Source organism: Telopea speciosissima, chromosome 3 (assembly GCF_018873765.1).
Source record: "Telopea speciosissima isolate NSW1024214 ecotype Mountain lineage chromosome 3, Tspe_v1, whole genome shotgun sequence".
In the NCBI taxonomy this organism is placed as follows: domain Eukaryota; kingdom Viridiplantae; phylum Streptophyta; class Magnoliopsida; order Proteales; family Proteaceae; genus Telopea; species Telopea speciosissima.
The window spans coordinates 28,627,417-28,654,486 of NC_057918.1; the positions used below are offsets into that span (position 1 = coordinate 28,627,417).

At 38.3% G+C, this 27,070-nt stretch overlaps 1 protein-coding gene and 1 long non-coding RNA gene across 3 annotated transcripts in view; one reads left to right on the forward strand and one right to left on the reverse strand.

Moving 5' to 3' along the window:
• Positions 1–25: 25 nt before the first annotated feature.
• On the reverse strand, positions 26–15,578 carry LOC122656496. The gene is made up of 3 exons (XR_006332113.1): positions 15,506–15,578; positions 12,345–12,351; positions 26–37 (listed from the first exon to the last, which is right to left on the reverse strand). It is a non-coding gene; the product is annotated as an uncharacterized LOC122656496 (long non-coding RNA).
• Positions 6,726–27,070, forward strand: part of LOC122656495 — a 30,045-nt gene continuing 9,700 nt past the window's right edge. Inside the window, exons 1-6 of one of the 2 annotated variants that reach the window (XM_043851037.1) lie at positions 6,726–7,046; positions 7,375–7,534; positions 9,270–9,444; positions 9,988–10,046; positions 22,138–23,121; positions 23,743–23,880. In XM_043851037.1, coding sequence (XP_043706972.1) covers positions 7,409–7,534; positions 9,270–9,444; positions 9,988–10,046; positions 22,138–23,121; positions 23,743–23,880 — 1,482 coding nt within the window. In that variant the 5' untranslated portion in view covers positions 6,726–7,046; positions 7,375–7,408. The remainder of the gene's footprint in view (positions 7,047–7,374; positions 7,535–9,269; positions 9,445–9,987; positions 10,047–22,137; positions 23,122–23,742; positions 23,881–27,070) is intronic. The other variant, XM_043851038.1, reaches the window with a different exon arrangement.

Consider the following 27,070-nt stretch of genomic DNA (forward strand, 5'->3'; position numbering starts at 1 on the left):
CAAACACTGCCTAATAGATTCGGTAGAAAAGAGAAAGCTCATATAACCAGGTCATCTATGGGGATGTTTAACTTGATTCCTCTTTTCAACCAAAGGGACCAAAGGGTGTAGAATGGAACATCTAAGCGGTATTATGGTAAAGAGAGTAAATTTAAGGTGCAAGCTAGCTTAGCTGGTAAAGTCTTTGTTTGGATCAAGTCCCACCATCATACTCCCCTTCCATCTCCAAGAAAAAGAATGCAAGATGATGGCTAGGTTGTAACTTATTTAGTATTCAATTTATTATCCATTTTATTTCAACTGGTTAATAAAAACATCAAGTGGATAACGCCAATACATGGGAAGTATGTGATTAAGTTTTTGTAGTCAATTTACCACAAATTCAAACCAAATTATTCCCATAAATATCCAATGATGGGAATTATCACAATAATCTCCATATGGTAGAATAGGTGTCGTACCAAACAAAAAAAAAAAAAAAGGAATAGGTGGACCATCCATAGGAATATTCCATTTAGGGAAACTCTTACCATCAAAATATGGTACATGCATTATTTTCTATATCCTAGAAAGATAACGTATTCTTTTACTTTTGTCCTAAATCTTACCTCACAAATTAGGTAATGAGCTTTCATGAAGTTCATTATTTTCCCTCTTAATTTGTTTAGGGCAAAATTTTTTTGGGGGGGGGGGGGGGGATAAAAATCCTCTACAGGAATACCGGCGGGGCTGCAATGCACATCTGACGGCACAGCAAAGGCCATGTGTGCCAGGTGTGCCACGTGAGCTCTGCTGTGCCGTCGGATGTGTACTGCCGCCCCGCCGATATTGTAGAGGATCCTGCTATGACATAAAAAACAGCTTTACTTCTCAATTTCTTCCTCCCACCACTATTGATCAGAAACCTCTTAAATGAAGTTAGGATAATCAACACTTAAGTCCCATACACTCTTTTGGTAATCCTAGATTTTAATGGTTTGTTTTGCCCTACTGTCAATTTAAACATTTCACATGGAATGGCCCATATAGCCACTGGAATAAAAAATGGGTGAGAAAAATCAGATAATGAAAATTGTCGATATATTATTGGTAGACCAGCCATTGCATTGGCAATGATCATTATGTTCGAATGTTCAAAATTATAATGTCATGGCATTTTTTTTTTCACAGCAAGACATTGTTTCCCTTGCTTTAAAGCTATATCAAGAAGTCGAGCCTTTGTATTATAACGAAACAAGTTTAATTTGTAAAATGAAAAACTTTCTCACGATACCATAGTGAAATTTCCCTCACATATTTCTTTCTTTTCCCACGACAATGATCATTATGTTCGAATGTTCAAAATTATAATGTTATGATATTTTTTTTTCACAGCAAGACATTGTTTTCCTTGTTTTAAATCTAAACCAAGAAGATCTTACATTTCTTACCCCCAAAAAAAAAAAAAAAAAAAAAAAAAAAAATTCAAAATCAAAATCAAGAAATCGAGCTTTTGTGTTATAATGAAGCAAGTTTAATTTGTATAATGAAAAACTTTCCCAGGACACCAGAGTGAAATTTCCCTCACATGTTTCTTACTTTTGTTCAGAATATGTAGGCTCCATGTTGATGATGGTACATTTTTCAGGATAACCATAACTGTGGAGTGCAGATTCCACCCCATGCTGACATTATGGGGAACCCTTTCCCTTTTGTGTATTTATATTTTCCCTTTTTTTTTTTTTTGGTTTGTTTGTTTCCTAGTTGTGAAGACCCAAGTCTTCATAAAAAATACAAAAAAAAGTAGTAATGACCTAAGTGGGTTGGACTAGTCCAATGTGTTCCAATTAAATTAACCGTAGCATTTTAAGTCAGGCTTGATGACCGGAGATTATATCTGAGCTGAACCATAGATTCTAAACAGCAAGCCCAAAAATAATTGGGATGATGTGCCAATGTGTCAATTTTCATGGTCCATTTCAACTATATTATTCACAAACATATTACACTTCCTTCCAACTCTTTTTTTGCAAAATCACTGGATTTTCACAAAAATTTTAAGATTTTATATCTTGTTTAATAGTCAAATATTGGAGAGAGTTTTCTTACAACGCATGTGTGAGGAGTAATCTGCATGCCACATCAATGGCAATGCAAAGAATGTCTTCAGTCACATGGGGCCGGTATGGATTAGAATAGGAGAGAAGGTGTCAGTGTAGGCTCATTATATAAAAGGTCGCACATTGAAATCTACACTTTAATGTCGTACATTTTTTCCCCTTTCTTTAAACAATATACGAAATTGGATTGAAAAATAATACATGACTTGTGATTAAAAATAAAATAAAAAAATTTATGAAGAAAATTGGTAATGTAATTCATAGATACTCTGGTAGCAAAGTGTAGGTGTCTAAGAACAACTGCCTAGCGCAATTGGTAGAGTGTGGAGTGTAAAAGCCCACCTACCAAGAGGTGTCGGGTTGAATCTACTAGTTCTCATATTCCCTTCCCTCATAAAATAAGGTAGTGTTGAGTTTGATTGGAATAAATTAGAATTGGCCCAAAACTGACAGGAATTTGTGTGAATTAGCCAAATCAATCAATGCCGAATAGACCAATTCGATTCCAATTTCTGAAACTGATACACATAAATATCACTTACCACTAAGTAGGGGCCACGTGGCCAAGATAACCCACATATCGCGAGACACTCTAGGTTGTCGTGTGATACCGAGACTTTCCTTTTGCCGCACTGAGGTATCATGCCATATCAGAACTTTCCCTTTTGGGACTCTCAACATCTTCCATATTAGACTCCCAAAAGGATACAACTTCCTTTCTCAGGTTACCTGCCAATATTGAACTTCCAGCACCGATCCTCAGGATTGCCTCACCACTCTATCCTATAAATACAAGGGTAAGCACCTAGGTAAGGAGATCAATCAAATTTTCACTCTCTTGTGCAAATCTCTCTGTTAATTCCTATTGTTGGTCAGAGAACTGACTTAAGCATCAGAGAGTCTCCACGGAATCTGATCCAGTCCTCTCTTATGCTCTTGCAGACTAGGATGCTGGAGGCGGGAAAGCCATCTCGACCTTTGGGATTTACAACCCTAAGAGACACACTTCCCTTCCCCGACTAACTTCTACTCGGTGAAAGAACCATTGTCTCCTTCCCTGCTTGGCCTTAACCGAAGGGGTGTTCCTCTTCTTTTTCTGCACGACCTCCACTTGAGAAGCATCGCCCTAAGGGCCCCCCCTTCTTTTTCTTCCTCTACTAGGCTATTGGGGAAGGTTTTTTTTCAAACAATGTCGACACGATTAAAGTCCATTGCTAAAAAGAAATGAAACACATCAACACAAGAAGACCAGAAAGAAAGATATCTCTAATTGGCACTAAAGCTCATGAGGCTCAGCCCATTCTCGAACAAAACTACCTCATCTTCTAAATCCTCTAACTGAACTGGGTTGGGGTCTTCACAATCAACCTAGGTCTCCTGGTCCTCATCAAGGTCAGGTCTTTTGTTGATAGACTTGGTGTTCGGCTTTGACCAAACAATATTAAACCTAAACGGTTTTACATCCTTGGCCCAGAAAACTTGTATTTTCCACTCATGAATGAAAAGATTGAATTTTATCTAAAATCGTCATCTCGGTGGATCGACAGTGAAAATAAAACCATCCAGGATACATCGGGTGACCATTTAAGGTAAAAACAATGAACGGAAAACCAACAGAAGCAGTTCGTCCTAACCTAAAACATCAGACAACAAAACCTAACATGCATCTCCAAGCATTGGGCACAAGCTATCTGGGACAATATTGTAATAACGAAGGAGATGACATGAATTTAGGGACAGGAAGGCAGAAGCTTGCTTTGAGGGCGTCCTTATAGAGGCAAATCTCTCATTTGATCTCAGAATAGGCCCTCTCATTAGCAATAAGAACCCTAAGCTCCAAACGAGGTATGTGGCTATATATGTGGCATCGCTCTCTAAAGAAACGCATGGCATATGTTTATCTAAAGTAGATCCCACTTTGTGGATCCCTTTGCCGAGGTCGAGTCCCTCATAGCCACTTTGCTTAGAGAATTGACTTAAACATTAGAGAGTCCCTCGAAGTCCATTCCTATCATCTCTTTTTGTTCTTTGCTTTTGTAGACTAGCTCAACCAAAGTGTATGGGTCGATTTTCTACGACAATAGAAACCATGAGTGTAGTAACTAGTAATTTTCTTTTCTTACAGGGCAAGTCTCGTTGAACAAACAAATTAAGGCTGCAACAAGGTCGGGTTGGGCCAAGCTTTATAAAACCCTAGCCCAACCCTGAGTCCCCTTACCTGGGCCCAGGTCTGACCCGACCCTGACTCAGGGCCTGAATTATCCAACCCTGACCCACCCTCAGGATCGGGCCGGGCCAACCCTGATCATGGGGAGGGGTAAGGGAGATGTATGGGTTGGACTGGGCTAGGGAGAAAATTATCAATTTTTGGTAAAATAACATTATAATAAAATGTTTATGGGAAAAAGTTCTCTGTCCTGGAGTGTGGCCTATGCCAGCACTCCCATGAGTCTATCTCTCTCCTCCCCATGTGAAAAGACATCTTTGCCCCATTGTTTTGAGGAGGAGAGAGATAGACACATGGGAGTGCTGGCGTAGGCCACACTCTCGGACAGAGAACTACTTCCCAATGTTTATATTACTTAATATCTTCATATATAATATATTATATAACAAAATGTGGGTGACATTTAAAGTTTATAATATATATATTATATCAATATATATTTTATAGTATAACTTAAAATAGGGTCGAACTGGGCTGGGCCGGGCCAGCTCAATTCGAAGCCTCAACCCTAATCCGACCCAACCCTGACTCAGGGTTAGAAATTTTCAGCCCTGACCCGCCCTCAGGGCCAAGTTATCTCAACCCAGCCCTGTTAGGGCTCAGGGTGGGCCAAGGCAGGTTCAGGTCGACGGGGCCAAACTTTCACCCCTAAAACAAATGGTGATTCTGCTGCGATTACCGCACGGACTTCACTTTAGATTTCAAATCCAATTAATAAAAGTTTTGGAGTCCAAACCTATGTTATGCAGTTATGGTAACTGAAGCGAAGAAGCAATGAAGCATGATAGAAGTTAGAAAAGGGTTTTTGACAAATGTCCCCTTGAAAATGTTCATTTGTTCAAATGTTCCATTACAACTTTTCTAATTGTAAATTCACCTTCACTTTCAAAACATTGTAGCACTTTGGTCCCTGTCGTTAATTTGGGACGTTAGATGTTAATTTTAAGGAATCTAATGACCAAAATGCCCTTCTGATAATAACTCACCAAAATTAAAAAATAAAATAACCAAAATGTCCTCATCTTCCCCAAATCGATTAGAGTTGAAACTGAATTTTTTTTCTCCAAATTGGTTAGGGTTTGAACCCATCAATCAAGAGGCGGGATCTCGTTCAATCAAAACCAGAAGGTAGGAGAGTAGGATTTCTCACCAACGCCGGCGAAGATCGATGTTGTTCGCACCTCTGGTAGACTCGCTGCCGCTTCTGCTATCGCCATCACAGAGTAAGGTACTGCGAGCTTGAGTAGCAAAACAGTGGATACGATTCTGATGAAAAAGAAAACCAAGCTTCACGGCCCACACAGCCATCTGAAACTTATTTCTAGTTGAGCTTGCAACAAATCCACCATCTTCTCTATCCGAAGTTTTAGAATTCAATAGCAAAAGAGTTTCTCTTAACAAAATGCTCACCCAAACCGAGCTTAAAAGCTAAACCCTGAAATCAAACTTAACTTTATTAAAGGAAAAACCATAAGAACTAAGATTGCCCAAATCTCTGCCCTTGTTCTTGGAAAGGCTCTCCCACTCGTTGAATATATAAGATGAAAATTTAAGAAAAAAAACTTTGAAAGTCTTCGCATTGACCTTCTGTTTGATTTACATGTCACAAAGGAAAGGGATGTGGTTCGCCACTTCGCCATGCCTCTATCTATTTTGGGAGTCTTGGTGCACAAAAAAGGGGAAATGGAAAGTTGGGAAATCTTAGCATTCAATGAGGAGGTGCAACTTTTACGGTGGTTCAGCTGCCTCCAGTGGCGATGGTGGTATTGTGAGAGAACCAAGGAGGCGGAAAAGTTTCCGGCAGTTGGTCCATGGAAGGGTATGGAGGATTGAAAGGCCTTTCTTTTTCCGTTGAACACTTCTTATTAACCATTAAAGTGTTTGTGCTGAGCTTTCTATAAGTTATTGCATTCTGCGTCTCAAAAGAGCTTCTTAGAATGGGAAAAAGACCTCAGGCTCAGTAGGTCCTCAATGGTTCTTTTCCCATGTGATTGATTCTAGGGTTTTTCTAGATGGATTCAAACTCTAACCAATTTGGGAATTTTTTTTTCCACTTTCAACCCTAATCGATTTGGGAAGATGAGGACATTTTGGTTATTTTATTCTTTAATCTTGGTGAGTTATTATTAGAAGGGCATTTTGGTCATTAGATTCTTTAAAATTAACATCTAACATCTACCATCTCAAATTAACGAAAGGGATCAAAGTGCTACAATGTTTTGAAAATAAAAGAAAATTTGACATTAGAAAAATTGTAGGAAAGAATTTGGACAAATGGGCATTTTCAGGGGGCATTTGTCAAAATCCTTATAGAAAAGGACAGGGGGGGTTGGGTCGGCAACAACTGGATAAGTCATTACTAAAAAGGTCGATTCGCGACTTCACCCCTCCGGCCCTCCCTGTCACTAAGAACAGTTCCTCAATCTCTCGCCGTTAAAATAAATTCCCCTGAGAAACCGTTGATATCTGGTCTTTGGAAGTTCAAATCTAGTCCAAAGCCTTCAATCATCGTCTCATGATCTCTCATTTGTTTCTTTCGTCTTTGATTGGAATTCAACTGTTAAAGTTTGTTTTCATTGCATTTTCTGTCCTTTTCTGAACTTCCTCGGCGCCGGAATATTACTTTTCCGACGTTTTTTATGTTCAGGTCTTTGAAATTTTATTATTGGAGATATTCTACGGTGATAGGATTATAATTTAACAGCTATTACAGTCCTATGGTGAGTTCACACAAATACTCAATCTTATATGCTCTCCTTCTTTCTTTTTTCTTTGGTGAAATTAAAGATAGCATTTTCTTTTTTTCTTTTTTTATTTCACTTCAACTGAAACTTGAAGGAATTGTAGTGATAATTTTAGTTCAGTTATCTATAGTGGCTGGCAGTAGGAAATTAGATAGTGAAATATTTAATGCATATTGGAAGTTTTAATTTTTCCAATATTTGTTGTATTAATTTTAATAACGGTATGAGTGTATGACTACTTTGTAAGCTTATAAGAGATTTTTTTTTGTTATTAATTTTTTATTGATGTCATATATACATTCAGATTGTCAATTTCAGTTCCTTGTGGTTTGTTCTACATGGAAGCACCGGTTGCAGTAGAGGAAAATGATGAACACCGGGTTGAGGAGAGTTCTGGTGGAAATATTAGCTCTCAATCTTCACCAAACCAGATTGCAGACCCTGTTGTGTACAAACTCGTTCGGGTAACGCTTCTTTGTAAATCATTATTTCTTCTTATTCCATAATTTTTTCCCGGTTGGTATTATATAGGAAGTTGTTATTTCTTTTCGTTTTAAAGAATGAAAAAAAAACCTTTTCTACGAGAAAAAAATAGGGAGCCTTCTAGACTGTACATGAAGTTGTAACTTCTTTTATTCTTGGGTTCTTTTATTTCAACTGGAAAAAAAAAATTCACTTGGAAAATCAACTTTTGTTTTCAAATTATGTTTCTCTTTGCTGTTTTTCTGTTTTTTTTTTTTTTTTTTTTGTATTTTTCATTTTTATTTTTCTATTGTAGGTGACAAAGAAGCATATTTGAATATGGTTGAGAGGAAAGGAATCAAAATATATGCTGGGGATTGGTTCCTCTATGGATGGCAATTGTATCAATATATATATATATATATGGGTGGGGTGTGGGATGGAAAAGAATAAATTGGACATTGTTTTTCCAAAGTTGTATTGAATTTTACTAAATCAATTTCTGGTTTTTAAGGCCTATCCAATTTGTTTTTTCTTTGATGACAATTCTTGTAAATCATTTTCCTTGAGTCAAGCCTTGGGTTCTTGGAGTAGACGTTTAATTTGGACCTAACTGAAATTTACTATAATATGGGGTTGAGTGGTGCTTAAAGTTTTCCATTATTGGATTCTGGAGTGGTGCATACAATTCTTGTATTGTGGGATTTGAAAAAAGTTGTTCTTTAGAGCTAGTACAATAATTTTTCAAATAATTCAACAAAAGTCTTCAGGAAAATCCTAAGAAAGATATTGTTAGCCATTATATTAATGGGTTTGGGATATCTGCATATCCAGTTTTAACTGTACAGTGTCAGAACTCATAATCTATAGACTATAGTTGAGATAAATAAAAATAGAGCTGAGAACTAAATATAGCTAGCACAAGATTTTTTTAAAAAAAGGCTGATACAAATGCATTCATCCAATCGGCCGGACTCACTGAGACTCGGCACTTAAGAATCGTGGTTAATCAGAATCGGGGTCGGTTGATTCTAAGTACCTAATAACAAGTGAGTAACTAATGAAAGCGATCAGCTGTCTAGCTGCGGATAAAATGCCAATAGCCTGCCCGAAGGAGTCCCATATTTAGGCCCAATATTTGGCCTACTCAGCGTCAGGGCAGACTTCAGACACAACTTCTTGAAGGCTTAAGCTGCGATGAGCTTGAATGGCCCCAGTTATATACCCATTGCTTGGGTAAGCTGCCTTCATAGGCACTTCCCTGACAACTTTGGTGGAGGAATAACAAATTTTGGTGTTTATTGGGTCACTGATATGATTTATTTTTCTGCTCTCCTGCAAATTGCCAAATCCTTTATTAAGCATTTCTGAAGGTACCATTTACAGTGGTTTGGCTTTTGGGTAAAGAATTATCACGCTGGTAATAGAACAAGGGAAATGTATGAAAAGAATGAGATACTAAGTAAAACGCCAGTCAAAGCACTCATGATAATGTAAATTACTAATAATTATATATGCATGTGCGTCAGTGGGGGCATGTCTCTGTGTGATTAGGTCATGCATATGCATTATTAATTTAGTGTTGCCAGTGGAGCAAAGGGTCATTTTTTCTACATGTGGGCAAAATTTTTTATTTGTTAAATGTGTTATTTACATCATCAGTTTTGTACTTTTTGATTTTCCATACTTTGGTTAAATTGTATTTTCTAAATTGTGTTATTACTTCCCCATATTCAGGTAGAAGGTGATGGAAGATTAGTCCCTGCTACGGATGATGAACTCATGGAGGTTGAGGACTTGCTTGAAGATGAGAAAAGTGATCTGCCTTTAGTTGTAGACACTGGACAAGCTGAAGTGCTCCTTTGTAATGGAGGAATTACCTCTGTGGAGACTAATTTAGAGTGTTCAGAAGGTCTGTAATTCATTACCTTATGTGATTCTGTGTATTTTTACCTATTGTTTTTTTAGGAGATATTTTGAGTTGTGACATATAGGGATGTCAATATGTCAAGAATCCTCATCCAGTTAAGGAGGGGATGGGAATTCTCACTTATTCTTCATTTCTTCTCATCTCCTAAGATTCTTGCTTTTAGGTCCTTCATGTGATGGACCAAGTAATGCCCATCTCCCTACCATCTTGTTTACTCCCGATTGTTATAAAAAAATTGAGGAAAGGTTTTTGGGGGGGGGGGGGGGGGGGAGACAAGGGAGCTACTTTTGTTTCTCCCTTTTCCCAACCTTACTCCCATTCTTACCCTTCTCTTTTACAAAATGCATAGTCCATGTGCATAACACATGCCAAAACGTAGTACAGGCGTACAGCTTAAAGTTGTTTTGGAATCTAAAGCTTTTGTTTAGTTTGGCTTGCTCAAGCTTTAAAGTGTTTTTGCTACTGCATTTTGCAACATCACTTTTGGTTCTATTTGAGCATTCACATCTGAAAACGCTTTGGCAGGTTTTGCACAATCTGAAAAGAAAGAAATCAATGCGGAAAAGTTGAATGCTCGGCTGGAGGTTTGTCATTTAATTCTTGACTTCTTGAAAGTTGTTGCTCAAAAGTTTGTACTAAGCATTTTCACCAAAAGATTGCTTAGTTCTGTCATTGTATTTGTAAACATTACTTTCTTATTAGGCTGAATTGTGCAAGTAGCCATTATTTACTTTTGGAGTTGGCCCATTAGGCATGTAATACTAACAACTCTGTGATGGTGATACATGAGGCAATTTTCCTCTGTGATACAGCAATTTTTGTATTGTGTGAAGATCATGCCACAATATGAAAAGTGCATTACAATCATATGGTTTTCCAGTTGACATATCTCTTGATATCAAAGTTGAAATGAAGGATCTTATGGGTTATTTTGCTAGTACTTAAGTTCTATTCTATTCGTTCCTTTTCACTTTACTCTTCCTAATAAGAAAGCCAACCACCTAATAGATTAGGGTTAAGAAAACCAGAGAATTTTCAGAATTGCAGGTAAGGAACAGAACCAGATTTCAGAGAAAATTTAGTAACTCAAAGAAAATCTACTTAAATTGTCCAGAGATTATAGGAGAGTACTTAAAATAGTAGAGTGAATAATTCTGCAAAGTCTGATTTTAATCTAATGGTCAGTGTTAAAATTATGAGGCTATATGTAAACCACGATAGAGGGAGTCCCTCTATCATGGGATTTTCTATTTCTATTTTTCGGCTTTCATAGTAGTTCTTGGACTTTAGTTAAGTCTTAGATAGTTGAGTCTCTAATATTTTATTTATTTCGCTTTCCTAGTCTGATTAGGAAATCTATGTACTCAGTTTACTTTCCTATAAATAAGATTTGAGAGGGGGAAGCTGCCATTGGCTGTTAGTTCTTTTGCGGCTTCTCTTCTCTCCTTCCTCAACTATTCTTCCCTTCTTTCTGCTGGTTTTACCTTCTGATATTGTAACATGGTATCAGAGCTTAAAAACCTGTAGATTCTATATCATTCAATTCTGGTTTATTGGTGCTGGTGTTCTTCACAAGTTTTGGTCTTCTCTGGTGGCAGCAGCCTATGCTGAATATCTTCTGCCCTAGTAATTGATGAAATGAAGTAAAACTAGGGTTCTTCACTGCTACTGCTATCTACTACCAACTATCCATGACGATACATTGATCAAAAGATCGATTTTCTGCTACTTCTGTGATGCTTGCGAATTTACTGTTATTGGCTTTTCTTCAAGAACAAGAAATCTGCACTACTCCATCGTCCCTCATCTGATGTGGATGATTTTTTCAGAGAATATTGCCTTCTCCTAGTACTAGACTCGATACAGGTCGATCTGAGTTGCTGAATTTCTGGTAATCAAAGTGACCCAAAATCTGGGTTCGAATACTCTGTTTTACTAATACTTGCTGCCGGTTGCTGGATATCAACTTTGTTGATTATTTTTGGCCTTCTATATTACTACTACTATTCTTTAGATGCTATCCTTGATTCCTCTACTACCAGTGTGCACGATGGCTGATTCAAAGAATCTCACGGATAATGTCCATATTCAAATCAGTAGTATCAAGTTGAATGGTGTCTCTAACTACATGTTGTGGTCACAAGCAGTACTTGTTTACATCTATGCCAAGGGGAAGATGAAATATCTTACAGATGATCCCCCTATTATTGATTCTAAAGATCCAACTACTGTCACAGCACATGAAGATTGGATGCGTGAGAATTCCATACTCAAAATCTGGTTATGGAATAGTATTGAGCCCAATATTGCTGCTAATGTTATGTTTCACAATAGTGCAAAGGGAGTATGGAATGATTTGAAAGAAAGTTTCTCCTAGGAGAAAAATATTTCCCGTACTTATGAACTGTATTAGAAATTATTCAGCTTTTCCCAAGGTGATAACGGATAAGTCTCTGAATGAATACTTTAGTACCTATAAGGGTATATTGAGGAACATCAAGTCCAACAACCACTAACTACTGATTTGGAGAAATTGAAACTTCAATGAGCTGAATTCGATGTTGCTAAGTTTGTCGCCGGACTTCATCTTGATTATCAGTCTGTTAAGAGTCTAATTCTGGCTGCTAAGAAAGTACCGTCTTTGAAAGAAACATTTTCTCGACTTCCGCATATCTCTACATCTACTAAGGCTGATCCTTCTCCTCAAAAAGAAAGTTCAGCCTTTCTTGCTGGTAGGGGCCGTGGCTCTTCCTTCTCTGGTTGTGGTCGAGGCCGTGGTAATGGAACTGGTGGACGTGGGCAGCAAGTTGATAAATCTTTCCGTTTTTGCACTCATTGTGGTAGACAAAATCATATAGTTAGATACTTGTTGGGCCAGGCACGACAAACCTGAGTGGGCTAATGAGTTGGTTAATACTGCTATAGCTGACCATTCTACTAAGAAGATACCTTCTGCCGAATCAATGTCTGCACCTGGAGTTTCTTCCACTGTGTCTATTCCTCGAGATGATTACAATCAGATTCTCAAGCGGTTGCAACAACTTGAAGCTACTACTGCTACTTCCACAGTCACTTTAGCTCACACAGGTAACTCAGCTTTATTTTCTACCACCACTCCTTGGATCATAGATTCTGGTACTTCCTCTCACATGATTGGTAAGGCTGATTTATTTACTTCTATTTTTGACCTTCGTCCATCATCTCATGTTATTCTTGCGGATGGTTCATCTACTCAAGTGACAGGTCATGGTACTATTTCTCCTACTTCTACCATGACCTTGTCATTGGTTTTAGATGTTCCCCGCCTACCATTATCTCTCTTGTTTATTAGTCAACTCACTAAAACACTAAACTGTTATGTGACTTTCTATCCATCTTATTGTGTCTTTCAAGACCTTCAGACAAGTCGGACGATTGGTGGCGGGGTTGAGCAGACTGGTTTATACTATTTGGACCGTACAAGACCATCTACTGCGGGTACTACATCTACTAGTGGTTCTTCTCCTCTGCAATGGCATCATCGTTTAGGCCATCTGTCTTTGTCCAAGCTCCAACTTATGGTTCCCAGTTGCAGGGCTCTTTCTCGTCTTGAGTGCGAAGCCTGTGAATTGGGAAAACATCATAGATCTTCTTTTCCCTCTTGAAGAGTGTCTTGTAATTCGTCTTCATTTCATTTAGTTAATTCGGATATCTGGGGTCTGTGTCGTGTCAGTAATAGGTTTGATTTTCATTATCGTCATGTTTGTGGATGATTGCTCTCATTCAACTTGGGTCTACCTATTGAAAGATAAATCTGACTTTTTTACTGTATTCAAAATTTTTTATCAAGAAATAAAACTCAGTTTGGTGTGTCTATTAATATTTTCAGATCTGACAATGCTCTTGAATATGTTCAAACTGATATTTCCTAATTTTGCTTGGATAATGGTCTGATACATCAGACAAATTGTTCTTATACCCCTCAACAAAACTGGGTCGCTGAATGTAAGAATCGACATTTGTTAGAAGTTCTCAATCTCTTATGATTCACATGCATGTTCCAAAATACTTTTGGTGTGATGCTGTCCTTGGATGATGGTCTGATTCATCAGACAAGTTGTTCTTTTACCCCTCAACAAAACTAGGTTGCTGAATGTAAGAATCGACATTTATTAGAAGTTGCTCAATCTCTTATGATTCACATGCATGTTCCAAAATACTTTTGGTGTGATGTTGTCCTTGCTGCATGTTTTCTATTTAATTGAATGCCTTCTTCTGTGATAAATAACGGTCCCCATTTTCTATTCTATATCCTAATGTTTCTCTCTTTTCTCTTCCATCCAGGGTATTCGGTTGTGTTTGTTTTGTTCAGATTCTACATTCTCATATTAATAAATGGTCACCTCGGGCTGTTAAATGTATCTTTCTTGGTTATTCTCGCACTCAGAAGGGATATAAGTGTTACGATCCGTTGTCTCATAAGCAGTTTATTAGTGCTGATGTTACATTCTTTGAAAATACTCCCTATTATTCTGCTCCTATTTCTCCACCTACTCCTGCAGGTTCGGATAATACTCCTCCAATTCCTACAGTTATCCCACTGAGTGTGCCTCCCTTGCAGGTGTACCAGTGCTGCAATAAGATTGTGCCTCAAGATAGTGTTGTCCTTGCTCCACTTGCTACTCAATTTGATCCAAGTCTGGTGGTCCCTCCTACTCTTCCTATTGCTCTTTGTAAAAGTACACACACTTGTACTCATAAGTCCTTAACTACCTATCCTATTGAGCAATATGTTTCTATTATGGATCTTCCTAGTCAGTTACAAACCTTTGCCTTTTCATTATTTACTAATTATGTTCCCCGTTCTCTTTCTGAAGCCTTATCTCACTTTGGTTGGAAGTTAGCTATGGATACAAAAATGGATGCATTATTATCTCGAGGAACTTGGACCTTAGTGGATTTACCTCTAGGTAAAGATTTGTGAAATGCCGTTGTGTGTACACTATTAAATACATTCCCGATCGTACAGTTGAACGCCTCAAGGCACGACTTGTGGCTAAAGGGTACAGTTAGACTTACGGTGTTGATTATTTTGAGACCTTCTCCCTTGTTTTTTTGTCTCAATTTCGTGCGTGTTCTCATTTCTGTGGCTGTCAATTTGGATTGGCCACTCTATCAGATGGATTTCAAGAATGCCTTTCTCTATGGTGATCTCTAGGAGGAAGTTTACATGGAGTAACCTTTGAGGTATATTGCTTAGGGGTTTTGAGGTATATTGCTTAGGGGGAGAATTCTAATAGAGTGTGCAGGTTATATAAAGCTATATACGGGTTGCAACAGTCACCTAAAGCTTGGTTTGACAAGTTTAGTACTATTGTTACTCGTTGTGGTTTCTCTTAGTGCTATGCTGACCACTCTGTCTTTGTTTGGCACAAAGATTCCAAGGTTGTGGTGTTAGTAGTGTATGTTAATGACATAATTATTACTGAGAATGATGAATTAGGAATTGTAGCAGTAAAGTTCTATCTACATCAACATTTTCAGGTGAAGGACTTGGGTTATCTCAGGTATTTCCTTGGAATTGAAGCTTTGTGTAGTAACAAAGGAATCCGCTTATCTCAATAAAAATGTGTTGGATCTCCTATCTTAGATAGGTATGCAGTATGCTTGCCTCTAAGCCTGTTGATTCTCCTATGGATCCTCATCAAAAGCTAGAGGCTGGTGATGGTGAAGATCTTGAAGCTAAACACCAATACATGAGTTTGGTTGGTAAACTTATTTATTTGACCGTTATTCGACCAAACATATCCTTTGCAATGGGTTTCATTAGTTAGTTTATACAGTCCCCCAAGACGCCTTACTGGGAGGCAGCTTGTCTAATTTTACAGTATTTAAAAGGAGCTCTGGGGAAAGGGCTGATTTATAAATTACATCAGAGAGTAGATTTGGTTGGGTTTTCTGATGCTGATTGGGCTGGTTTTGTTGGTGATAGGAGGTCTACCACTGGGTATTGTACCTTTATTGGAGGAAATCTAGTCACCTGGCGTAGGAAGAAACAGTCCACTATGGCTAGATCTAGTGCTGAGGCTGAATATCGAGCCATGGCTCATACTGCAACTGAGTTAATGCGGCTGAAATCGTTATTATAGGAGTTGGGATTCTCTATTACAACTCCCATGAAAATGTTTTGTGATAGCCAAGCTGCCATCTACATTGCAATTTGCAAGTAATCCGGTTTTCCACGAGAGAAACAAACATATTGAAGTTGATTTATTTTGTGAGAGATGCTGTTATGAAGAAACTAATTACTACTATGTTCGTCTCCTCCGCAGATTTCGACGAGATCTCACAAATATCTCTCTATTTCAAAAGCTTGAGACGAGATGATGGTCGGAATCCCATTTTACCCCAACTCGGTTGAAATCTCAGTCGGGACGAGATCTCGACCCAACTGAGATTTCAACCTAAACACCATTATATGAGTGCCAGTTCTTGACCGAGAGGCGAGATCTCGGTGGAAAATCTTGGTATACAGACACTTATTTATGCAAACCTTGGTATATAGACGCTTATTTATGCCAGAAACCAAGACAGACACTTATTTATGCCTAATCAAGATCTCGACCCGATCGAGATTTCGACTCAAACACCATTGTATGAGTGCCAGATCTCGACTGAGAGGCAAGGTCTCGGCGAGATCTCGGTGGTTTTGGTCATCTCGGTGGGAAATCTTGGTATACAGACACCTATTTATGCAAATCTTGGTATACAGATACTTATTTATGCTAGAAACCAGGACATACACTTATTTATATTGAAGGAGTTATGTATTGGTCAAACTTAATTTGGTGTGCGCGAATGCTGTCAAAATCACTCTGAATGAAAATATTTTTTGGGCATCGAAAGAAATGAATATTTTACCGCACTTTTGGTTTTTAGCAATGTTTTACCATATTAAGATTTATGGAATTTTTAGATTTGAGAAAAACCCCAACATTAGAAAGTTGAAAATTGCACCTACCGCCAAGAATCCAGTTTTTGTTATTGAACTAGGGGTTGACTTTTTATCCTTTTGGAATTTTATTTTTAACTATTTTTATTGGATTCAAATAAGGGGGTATTTGCTTATTTAAGAATAATATCTTAAATAAATGAAATACAAAAACAAAAACATTTACTTAAATAACATTAGGCATAAATAAGTGTCTGTCCAGGTTTCCCACTAAGTGAAACTCCTATTTGGACTTTGATTTTTCAAAATCTAATAGTGTCATTGTGCTTAAATGGCCCAAAATAGCTTGTATACCAACTTTCATAAGCAAACTAGGTCTAAAACCCACCGAAACCAGCCATCGAGTTAAAAAAAAAATAAAAATTACCCCAACTCGCCGAGATCTCTGCCCAACTCGCTTTTTGGCCATGTCGAAACCTGTACTTGAGATGAGGTCTTGTACCTTTTTCCAAGCTGGGCATGGGTGTTTTGTATGCTCCAGCTTGAGGAGGAGTGTTAAAATTATGGGGCTATATGTAAACCAAGATAGAGGGAGTCCCTCTATCATGGAATGTTCTATTTCTATTTCTCGGCTTTCATAGTTGTTCTAGGACTTTTGTTAAGTCTTAGATTGTTGAGTTTCTAATATTTTATTAAATCACTTTCCTAATCTGATTAGGAAATTGTAGAAAACCTAGGACCTGTAACCAGTAACTCTAGAGAGAAGAAAGAGAGAAGAGAAGATGGAAGTTGTAAAATACTTGAATGAATTAATTGATAGGTAAGCCCTTCTATTTATAATAGAGGGGAAATTACAAATAGACTAAACTAGGCGATGTGGGACTAAAACCCACATAGCCGTTTACTAATAACATAATAAATAAACTAACCCCAAAAGGACCAGAATACCCCCACGGTATTCGGGATTACATATTCTAACACTCCCCCTCAAGCTGGATTGTACAAATAAGAGAAGAAGGAAAATCCAGCTTGAACTAAATAAAAAAAAGAACTCCATAATAATGCTAACACTCCCCCTCAAGTTGGCGCATACAAGGTACCATGTTAGCATTAAATACCAACAACAAAGAAGCCATTCGTAAAAAGATACTTCACTAACACAAATAGAGAAGATGGGGGCAAACTTGGAAAATAGGCAATAAAACAAGGTGGAACCTGAAAAATAGGGCTTAACCGAGAAAGTGTTGGAGACTTTCACGGTACCAACTAGGGGTAATATGGGAAAAGAAAATGATGAGAATTTAGAGTCCCGACTGTCTTCTACCTCTTGACAATCACGGCTCTAAACCAGCGGAAACAAAGGGGAAACCAAGGGGTATACCTTCTTCAATCCATCGATCAAGAGGAGAAAATCCGGCAGAAATCAACGTGGTAACCTTCGAATAGGAATCGCGACTGTCTTTCTCACAGTCACGCAACCAGCAACTGAGAAACCAGAATAGGAATTGTCTTCAACCCATTAACTTTCAAGAACCACGGAAGAAATAGCAGCACCAAATAGATAGAAGTAAATGGCCACAATGAAGAGGAAGTCTTATTCCTCATGAAACAGAGGCAGCAAATCAATAGCAACAATAGAACCAAGGACCGATTCAAATAGGCAGCAAGCAACAGAAGAACTGCAGATTTGATTCCACAAGTAAACCTTCGATAGCAATCGAAGTAAACAGCAGCAGCGACAGTCGATGAATCTATCCAAATAAAGTTTCCCACAGCAAGAATCACCCTGGAAACCAGAAATCGAAGAACTCAACCATAGCAGTAGAGCTTCTTCAACCATTGACCGTGGCAAGGGTATTGTAGTAGCGGCAGCTTATCACGTACCCAACAAGGAATAAATTCCTCAAATAAAAGCAGCGGCAAACAAGAACCAGATCCGAAATTGGCCAGAAAAAAGAGTTGTTCCCAATAATAACCTTGATCGATCTCCAAGGAATCTTCAAACAGAACAGCAATCGATTCCAAAAAAAACACACTATAGAAAATAGATCTCCGAAAAATCGGATCTGAACCTGAGCAAATCAAATCAGCAACTCAATGTATGAAACCCTAGTTCTTCTTCTTCTTCGATGAACTAGGGTTTCTTTCTAAAAAGAAGGAACCCTAAACGACTCTCAAAACAGCAATCTCGGAGAGAATTAGTCACTGGTTGCCTAGCTCTGATACCATGTAGAAAACCTAGGACCTGTAACCAGTAACTCTAGAGAGAAGAAAAGAGAGAAGAGAAGATGGAAGTTGTAAAATACTTGAATGAATTAATTGATAGGTAAGCCCTTCTATTTATACTAGAGGGGAAATTACAAATAGACTAAACTAGGCGATGTGGGACTAAAACCCACATAGCCGACATAAACTAATAACATAATAAATAAACTAACCCCAAAAGGACCAGAATACCCCCACGGTATTCGGGATTACATATTCTAACAGAAATCTATGTACTCAGTTTACTTTCCTATAAATAAGATTTGAGAGGGGGAAGCTGTTAGTTCTTTTAGTATCTCTCCCTCAACTCTTCTTCCCTTCTTTCTGCTGGTTTTACCTTCTGATATTCTAACAGTCAGATTTCCAAATATTGAGGAATCTTTCTGGAACTAGGATTTTGAGAAGAAACCCAGAAACAACAGAATCGATTCAAGGGTTTTAGAGTTCAAAACAGAATTCAAATACTGATCTAAACTAATGATTAAGCAGTAAACAATATTTAAAATCAGTAGCAGAATATCTTAGTTGCAGAAAATCAGAATCTTGAAGAATTTGAGAAAGACCAGAACTAGTGAAGCTAAACAGGAACTGGAACTAGAAAACCAGAATGGTAAATTGAGGACTAAAGCAAGACAGAAACTTCTGCAGCAAGCAGATTACCAGCAAAGCGAATCTGAAATCAAGAAATATGAAGAACTGAGTAGCTGCAGGGTATGAAGTTCTAGAATCTCTGACCTGAAATCAATTGAGAAGAGAGAATAGCTATAGGAAAGATAAACCAATTCAGGAATGCACCTGAATTGCAGGCTTGAAATCCCACCGATGCCTCACATGGAAATCTGGAATCCACCAGGCCTTCACTACTGAATCCACAGCAGTCTTGGGTCTGAAATCCACAGAACCAGCAGCAGAAAGCTTCTATTCATTCATCAAAATCGTGGGGAGGGCTTAGCCCCTTACATATATTTATAACTTTCTTAAAGCTGACTCAAACTCAATAAGGAAAGGCTAAGGTCAAATCTGACCTGAAAAAGAAAAATAACAATTCAACGCAGACTGGGAAAACCCCCACTTGTTCGCGGTGTTTGAAGTATCCTATTAGAACTAGGGCTCTGAAAAAATAAAAGAAAACTGACTTAAAACAGGACTGGATCTTCAATTCCTACTTCCAGCCTTAAACTGAAACAAAAAATAATGATCGAGTAAGAAAATAGGACTCCAAAACAAGTTCCACGATTTTGGTTTCAACGAGAACAAGAAACTGAAATCCGCAGGCTAGAAAAGAACTGGAAAAATGATTTAAACTGAAACCTCAGGTTATTCTGGCTTGGTCTTCTTCTTCCTGCGTTGATACTTGGGCTGGAAGCTTGCTTCTGCACCACTTGCTCCCATCCACCTACCTCATTTTGCTCTCTGCTGTCTTCAGACAATACACTGTTGAAATGTTCAAGTGGTAACTACTCATTCTTCTGATTGGTTAATTTCGTATTACCCCTTTTCAGTAAAGATATTTTCTTAACAAGATAAAATAATAAGAAGCTAGAAATCTGCCATGAAACACTTCTGGCAAATGATTCAGCACATCCATTGTTGTGATGTAGGGTAATATACAGAGTATCATTTTTTGAGCAGTTTAATCTGTGCATCTAATCTATCTTACCCTGCCCACTCCCCAACCCTCCGCAAACCCAATGAATACAAATATACACATGCATTACGGCTTTGCGCGCAAAGGACAAGGAATGGGGCAAGGACGAAGTTGACAGATACGATGTCATATATATGCTCTTTGTCAAGCAGGAAAACATTATAAATGTCAGTAATATACAGTTTTTTGCCTTTTCCTGACTGATTTTTCTTCTAAAGCATTCACCAAATTATATTGAACATTTTAATTGATGTCATAAAATATGCTCAACTCAACTAAGCCTTATCCCTGCTACTTGAACTGCACTATAAGTCAGAGTTGATGTTCAAAATGTTTGGCTCAAAAGTTCCTATTTTGGCTATTAAACTTTGACAACCTTCTTGATTCAGGTTTTGACTAATGAAACACTGTCCTGATAAGATTTTCTTCAATTTCTCTTATTCTGAGTTTGGTAGCTTTCTTTGATAAAAGAAAATGGAAATAAAAATTTTCCTTTGCTAGTTGTTTCATTGCACCAAGAAAATTAATGAAAACAGAGGACAAAATTCATCATTGTTGTTTGGTTGTCCAAGAGTTTCAGTTGGTAACTCCCCACCTGTAAGAGGGAGAGGAGAAGCCATGTGTCACCATCTTTCCTTCAATATTCTTTTCCATGTTTTCCCATGTAATGAGTGAGACTCAAAACCAGGGATAAACGTTCCCAAAAGTTACTTATTTTCCTGCCTAATTATGTCAAGAAATGCAACCAAGTAACCAACTTCGTCATGTCTCCTTCACTTCCTCTTATCAAATGCAGCCTTAACTGACAACCTTTTGCACCAACTTCTTGTACTTGTCAAATTGAGCACATAATTGCAGCTTCTTCTTACTTATGGTAGTCTATCAGTGGGCCTGCTAAATACTCTTTAAATATGTGGTGGGAGTAGGTAGGATGAACCCTAGGTTCAGAGTACGCACCCCATTTTACAGGATCCCAAGGAAAACCCTAAAACAGAATTTAGGTCAACAATAGTGTCAAAGTCAACCTTATCCAATGGAACTTAGATTCTGGTCAATGATCATTTACTGTTAGAATAGATAATCCCCAAAATGCAACAACATTCCAACGGTTGGATTTGGGTCAATAGTCAAAACAGTGAACTTTTGAGATTTGGATATTGATGGAGAAGAAGAATGAAGAAGAAAATATCTGATTAAGCATCCAATGTAGCCTCGATTGGAGTCCCACCAGCTATTAATGGTATCCCACTATATAGCACCGCATTTCACAGCAAATCTGAATCTCACAAAGTAAAGAAAAGGCTCAAGCCAAAATCTCATTAATCAAATTCGTGTAAGGCTGGATCCCCTTACAAACTTATTGAGAAGATTCAAACACTAAAAAGGAAAGGCCTAACCCAATTCTTAACTAATGAGGTAGCATAAACTGATTAGGAAACTAAAATAATGAAGGAAACTGATTCAAAACAGGACTGGACTTATAAAATCGTAATCCAGACACTTAATAACAATTAAAATAAAGAAATAAAGACACTTAACTAACTAATCCCGTATACCTAGCCTCTACCCATATTATAGGCCCATTAAAGTGACCCATTACATGAAAACATATTGGATCAAAGGCCCAATACATACATAGTCCAACCCAAAGCTTACTTCCAATAAAATAAGCCCATGTAGGTGATTTAATGGCATCAATATGTGGTCATATCCTTTTTTGTCTGATTAACTATTTGCGTTATAATTCATTGTGCTCATGTTTATCCAGTCTTGCTTTGAACTTAGTTTGTGAACTCTCCTGAATCCTGGTCGCCTTTCTACTCCCTTGCAGTTTATTGGTGTGATGTTGCAAAAGGTTAAACAGGAAGAGAAGCTCCGTTTATCAGGTGAATCTCCTGACAGTTCTGATTACGTGAATCTAGATGGCAAGTGTTCTGATCAGCATGGGAAGTTGCTAGCTAGTGATGAGAAATTTCAACCCGAAAAAACATTGCTGGAAACTTTGCCTTTACCATCAACCAGTTTAAATAACAGTGATGCTAATGAATCAGGAAGCGTGGAAACATGCTCAAAACCTAAAGATGGTCCAATAAATCATGGATCTTTAGCTTCTGCCATCTCCACTGGTTTGAAGCCTGATTTTTCTAGATTTAAGGGGGAAATATGCTTGGACAATCTCACAATTAGAGAACTTCATGAGACTTTCAAAGCAACATTTGGGAGAGAAACCTCTGTCAAGGACAAGTTATGGCTTAAGAGGCGGATTACTATGGGATTAACTAATTCTTGTGATGTTTCAATCACACCATTTATTATTAGAGATAAAACCTTGGTGAGGAAAGTTGACAAAGAAAGTAGGAAGGATGCAGATGGTACTCTGCACATGGGACAAGATATCGTAAAAGATAACTCTAAAGAGTCACCATCCAGTGCAACTAACCAAATGGAAGGTAGGAAGCTTATCTCTGGCAAAAGATTGAGGAAACCAAATGTTGAATATGGTTGTAAAATTGAAGGTAATAACCAAACAGAAGAGAGAGCGGTCAAGAGAGTTCGAAAGCCCACTAGACGATACATTGAAGAGCTTTCAGAGGTTGAGTGCAGGGAATGTACTGGGAGGTTGGTATCTTCCGTTAAAAAATCTGGACATTATCAACCCTCGCCAATTTCTCATGTCAGGCATGCTTGTAACACGCATTCCGAAAGGACAACGTTTGTCACTAGGGAGGACTCTCTAGGAGGGTCTGGTGTTCAGGTCCCTTATGTTTCTAGGGTGCGAAGAGGGCGTCCCAGGAAAAACTTCATGGCTCTTATGGTATGTAAATATTCCCTTAGCTGATGAGTGTTGTTCTAAGCCATTTTTTTTCTGTACCTTCATATCAAATTTTTTTTTTGGTCTCTTCGTTCTCTGCCTCTCACCAAAAGTATAATATATGGGCTTTTGGGCATTGTATACTTTAGTGTCATAACTGATTATTACAGATCAGCTCTTTCTTACTTGCTTGCTGACTGATACCATTCTTGCACGCAAATGCAAGTGCACTTGTACGAACAGATTCATAGGAGCATCAATTTCTTTTACTCACCTGGTTCTCTGATCCCCTGAGCTATTTGGCTGATTTCTTAAAAATTGCACAAGAAAAATAGAATGCGAACAAAAAAAAGAATGTGAACATCTTATCTTTAGTTTGTTTCCTTGAAATACCTCTTGTGCTGTCATGTTTCAATCATCCAGTCATTATTCCTCTTATACTTTCATGTTTCAATCATCCATTAATTCTTCTCTAAGAATATGCAGTGGTAGTGTCATCATTTTATGTATGCAAACTATATGACCCTATTTTGGGCTTGTGAATCGAGAATTATCATTTATTTTAATTTGTTCATTATTTTCTGTTCAAAATTGAAAGGGGGTATTCTCTATTGCAATTGACAGAAATTCCATCCTAGTGGAATGGGGGTGGCAGCAAAACTGGTGAAAAAGGCCCTTGGTGTTCGTATGTCTCAGCCAGATAGTGATATTGCAAACAAAATCTGGAGAAGTGGTTCTAACCCTAAACGAACTCAGCAACCAGTAAGATAACTTATGGTTATACCATTCAGCATTCTTGTTTTCATTTTCATATCATTTGTAAGTGTTGACTCACCAGATGAAAATGCTGATTAGGAAATGAAGCTGACCAGCTAAAGTACCATAGAAACTGCGTAAAGACATACTGGGAATGAATTAATGAAGTTCATGTTAGAGATATTAGATATTCTGGTCTAAGGGTATTTTAGGAACTAATTTAGTTCCAGCAGTCCTATTATGTATTTTCCTCTTTTTTTCCTTTTTTACCTTTTACCTCCCTAGGGAGGTGGATGTAATTTATTTATCATTTGTAATGAAGTAATATAGCTGAGTGGAGAAGTCTCTCCAACTAAAGACATTACAACCGAAACACTCTTCCTTCTCTTCCTCTCTTCTTCTTCCTCCAACTTCTTCTCCTCTTCCTTGCTTACCTAACCTAAAATCCAACTTGGTATCAGAGCACTAGGGTTTGAGAGTCGCATTTAGCCTCCTTCTCCTATTCTTTTTCTTTTCTTTGAAACCCTAGGATACAAAAGGGTTCAAGGAGAAGATCTCTATGTAAAGAGTTGTTGAAGGGGCATGGAATAGGTTCAATATAACCTATTCATGTGGTTGACGATGCTGTTTGAGCTTTGAAGCTCTTCCAACCACTACAGAAATTTCCGCCAGTCTCAACTTGCAGTCCTTGTTTCTCCTTCCCTTGGCATGGGTTTCAGCCATGGAATGGGTCTTTAGAATCGCCCAAGGATGTTCTTCAAGACCCATAAATCCCTTCTTGCTGCTTGAAGGATCTATTGGAGTTTTTTCTGTTTTCATGGGATCTCTGTTTCTGCCCAGGTAAAACTGAGACTGCATATTTTCTGTGCTACTTGTATTGGGACTGTAATATGTTGCTATCTTGGTGAGAAATGATGGGAACACCTTTCCTTGTGAAGCCTTAAGCTTGCTTCAGCTTGTGTTACACCTTGGAGAATGGTAGGGTGAAGTCTTGTCGAGAATACATGGATTTTCTCCCTTGCTGAAATCTTTTTTTTCCTTCTGTGTGAAGTCTTGTGTCGGATTCCACATTTGGGTTGAGTGTGTACTCCCCACTTATTGTTGGTACACTTGTTTATGGTCAAGTGCTTTTTCCCTTGCATTATGGCTGCTTCGGAAACATCTGGGTTTGGCTTGGCTGACTCACAACCTACTCCAACAGCCCCTCAGGTTGTTTATGAGACTTCACACCCACAGATTTCTATTGTGAAACTTGATAGTACCAACTACTTGGACTGGTCACACTCAGTGAGGCTTTACCTTAGGAGCAAAGGGAAAATGGGGTACATCACAGGTGCTGTTAAAGCCCTAGAGCAAGGTTCTCCTGGCTATGATAAATGGGAGGCCGAAAACTCCACGGTCATGACATGGCTCCTCTTCTCCATGAAGCTCGAGATTGGGAGAAGGTTTATACGAAAGGAAACTGCCAAGGCAATTTGGGACAGTGTCTCTTAGACTTTTGACAGGGTAGGTGACTCTGCCAAGGTCTACCAGCTTTACCAAAAAATTAATTCCATGAGGCAGGGTGACAGGACCATCTCTGAGTACTACAATGCTTACATCAGTCTCGTGGAGGAGTATGACCATTACAGGGATCTTCAGTTGACCAATCCAGAGGATGAAGCAAAGGTGCGTCGCACCCTCGAGAAGGAGCGTGTCTTCACATTACTTGGAGGCCTGAACCCTAATTATGAACCAATCAGGCTCCATATTTTAGGCCGGTCTCCTCTTCCATCTCTTGATGAAGTTTGTAGCTACTTACAGAGTGAGGAGACTTGGCGTGTTGCTATGGAACTAGCTCCAGCATTATCTCTTGAGAAATCAGCTCTCAATTCATCCTCTTTCCGGGACTTCCGTGGTGGTGGTAAAGGCCAGGGGCCTAACCATGGGGAAGACAGAGCAGTAGAGACAGGTGGTGCTAGTGGAGGGGGCAAAGACAGATTTAAATGTGATCATTATGGGAGATTTGGCCATACCAAGTATCGGTGTTGGACTCTTCATAATGTAGTCCTAGGTAGGAGTAATCCCACTAGGAACCAAGGTAATAGGATCTCTTAACAAGGCTGGCCGATTGGGACAGCTTAGGCTAATTAGGGCAAAATTAGGGTTATGGTTAGGGTTTCGACTTAGGGTTTTATTTGATAATGATGTGCAGAATTTTATGAGTCTAATGGTATAAGTTGTATCAAATTTGGTTGAGGTTGGAATTCTAGGGTTTTGGGTAGGATGCCTTATGAAAATGGACTGTTTGTAAGATCTAGGGTTTAGGGGCAGATTTTAGGAAAGAGGTTTATAGGGTATTAATGGGCAGGTCTAAGGGGTTATTTTGGTATAAAGAAGTTAGGGTTTGGATGAGTTACAAAATTCTACAATTTAGGGCAGAATTGGATTTAGGGTTTTAGGGTTCTAATGGATCTATGGATTAATGGAAGGGGTGATAATAGGAGTAGATGGAGCTTAGGTTAAAGGATTAGAAGAAGAAGGTTAAATGCTGAATTAATAAACTACTTACTTGAAAGATTAAATCTTCAATGGTAGCAGCTTTGAAGAACTAGAAGAAGGACCTCCCGATCTACAAGATGCAAGGAGTCGATCGGAGTCCACCAATCCCTTCACCTTGATATTACCCACAAGGTAGCCTTGATATTACTCACAAGGTTCACTCAACAGAGCAGAGCAGCAGCTATGGCAGCAAACAAAAGCTTTTTCATTAATCAAATTCGTGTACAATGCTGGCCTCCCTTACAAACTTATATAGAAGACTCAAAAATAGACTTAGACACTAAAAAGGAATGGCCTAACCTTATCCCTAACCTATTAGGCAACTTAAACTGACTAGGAAACTCAAATAGACTCAAAATAGAGTCCTAATGACTTAAAACAACTTAAACTACTTAAAATAAAGAAGATTCCCTAGTAGCCAATAGGATATAAGAACCTCTTAGCCAATAGGATCACTTCACTTAAATTAGACCAATTGAACCAATTGGATGCAACCAATTTAAACCGGTTCAATTAAAAACACAAAATAAAAACTAAGTATTGGGCTAATCCCGTATGCAACCTATATACCCCTATTTCAGGCCCACTAAAGTGGCCTAATACATAGAAAACCCTTGGGATCAAAGGCCCAACATGTATGTAACTCAACCCTAGA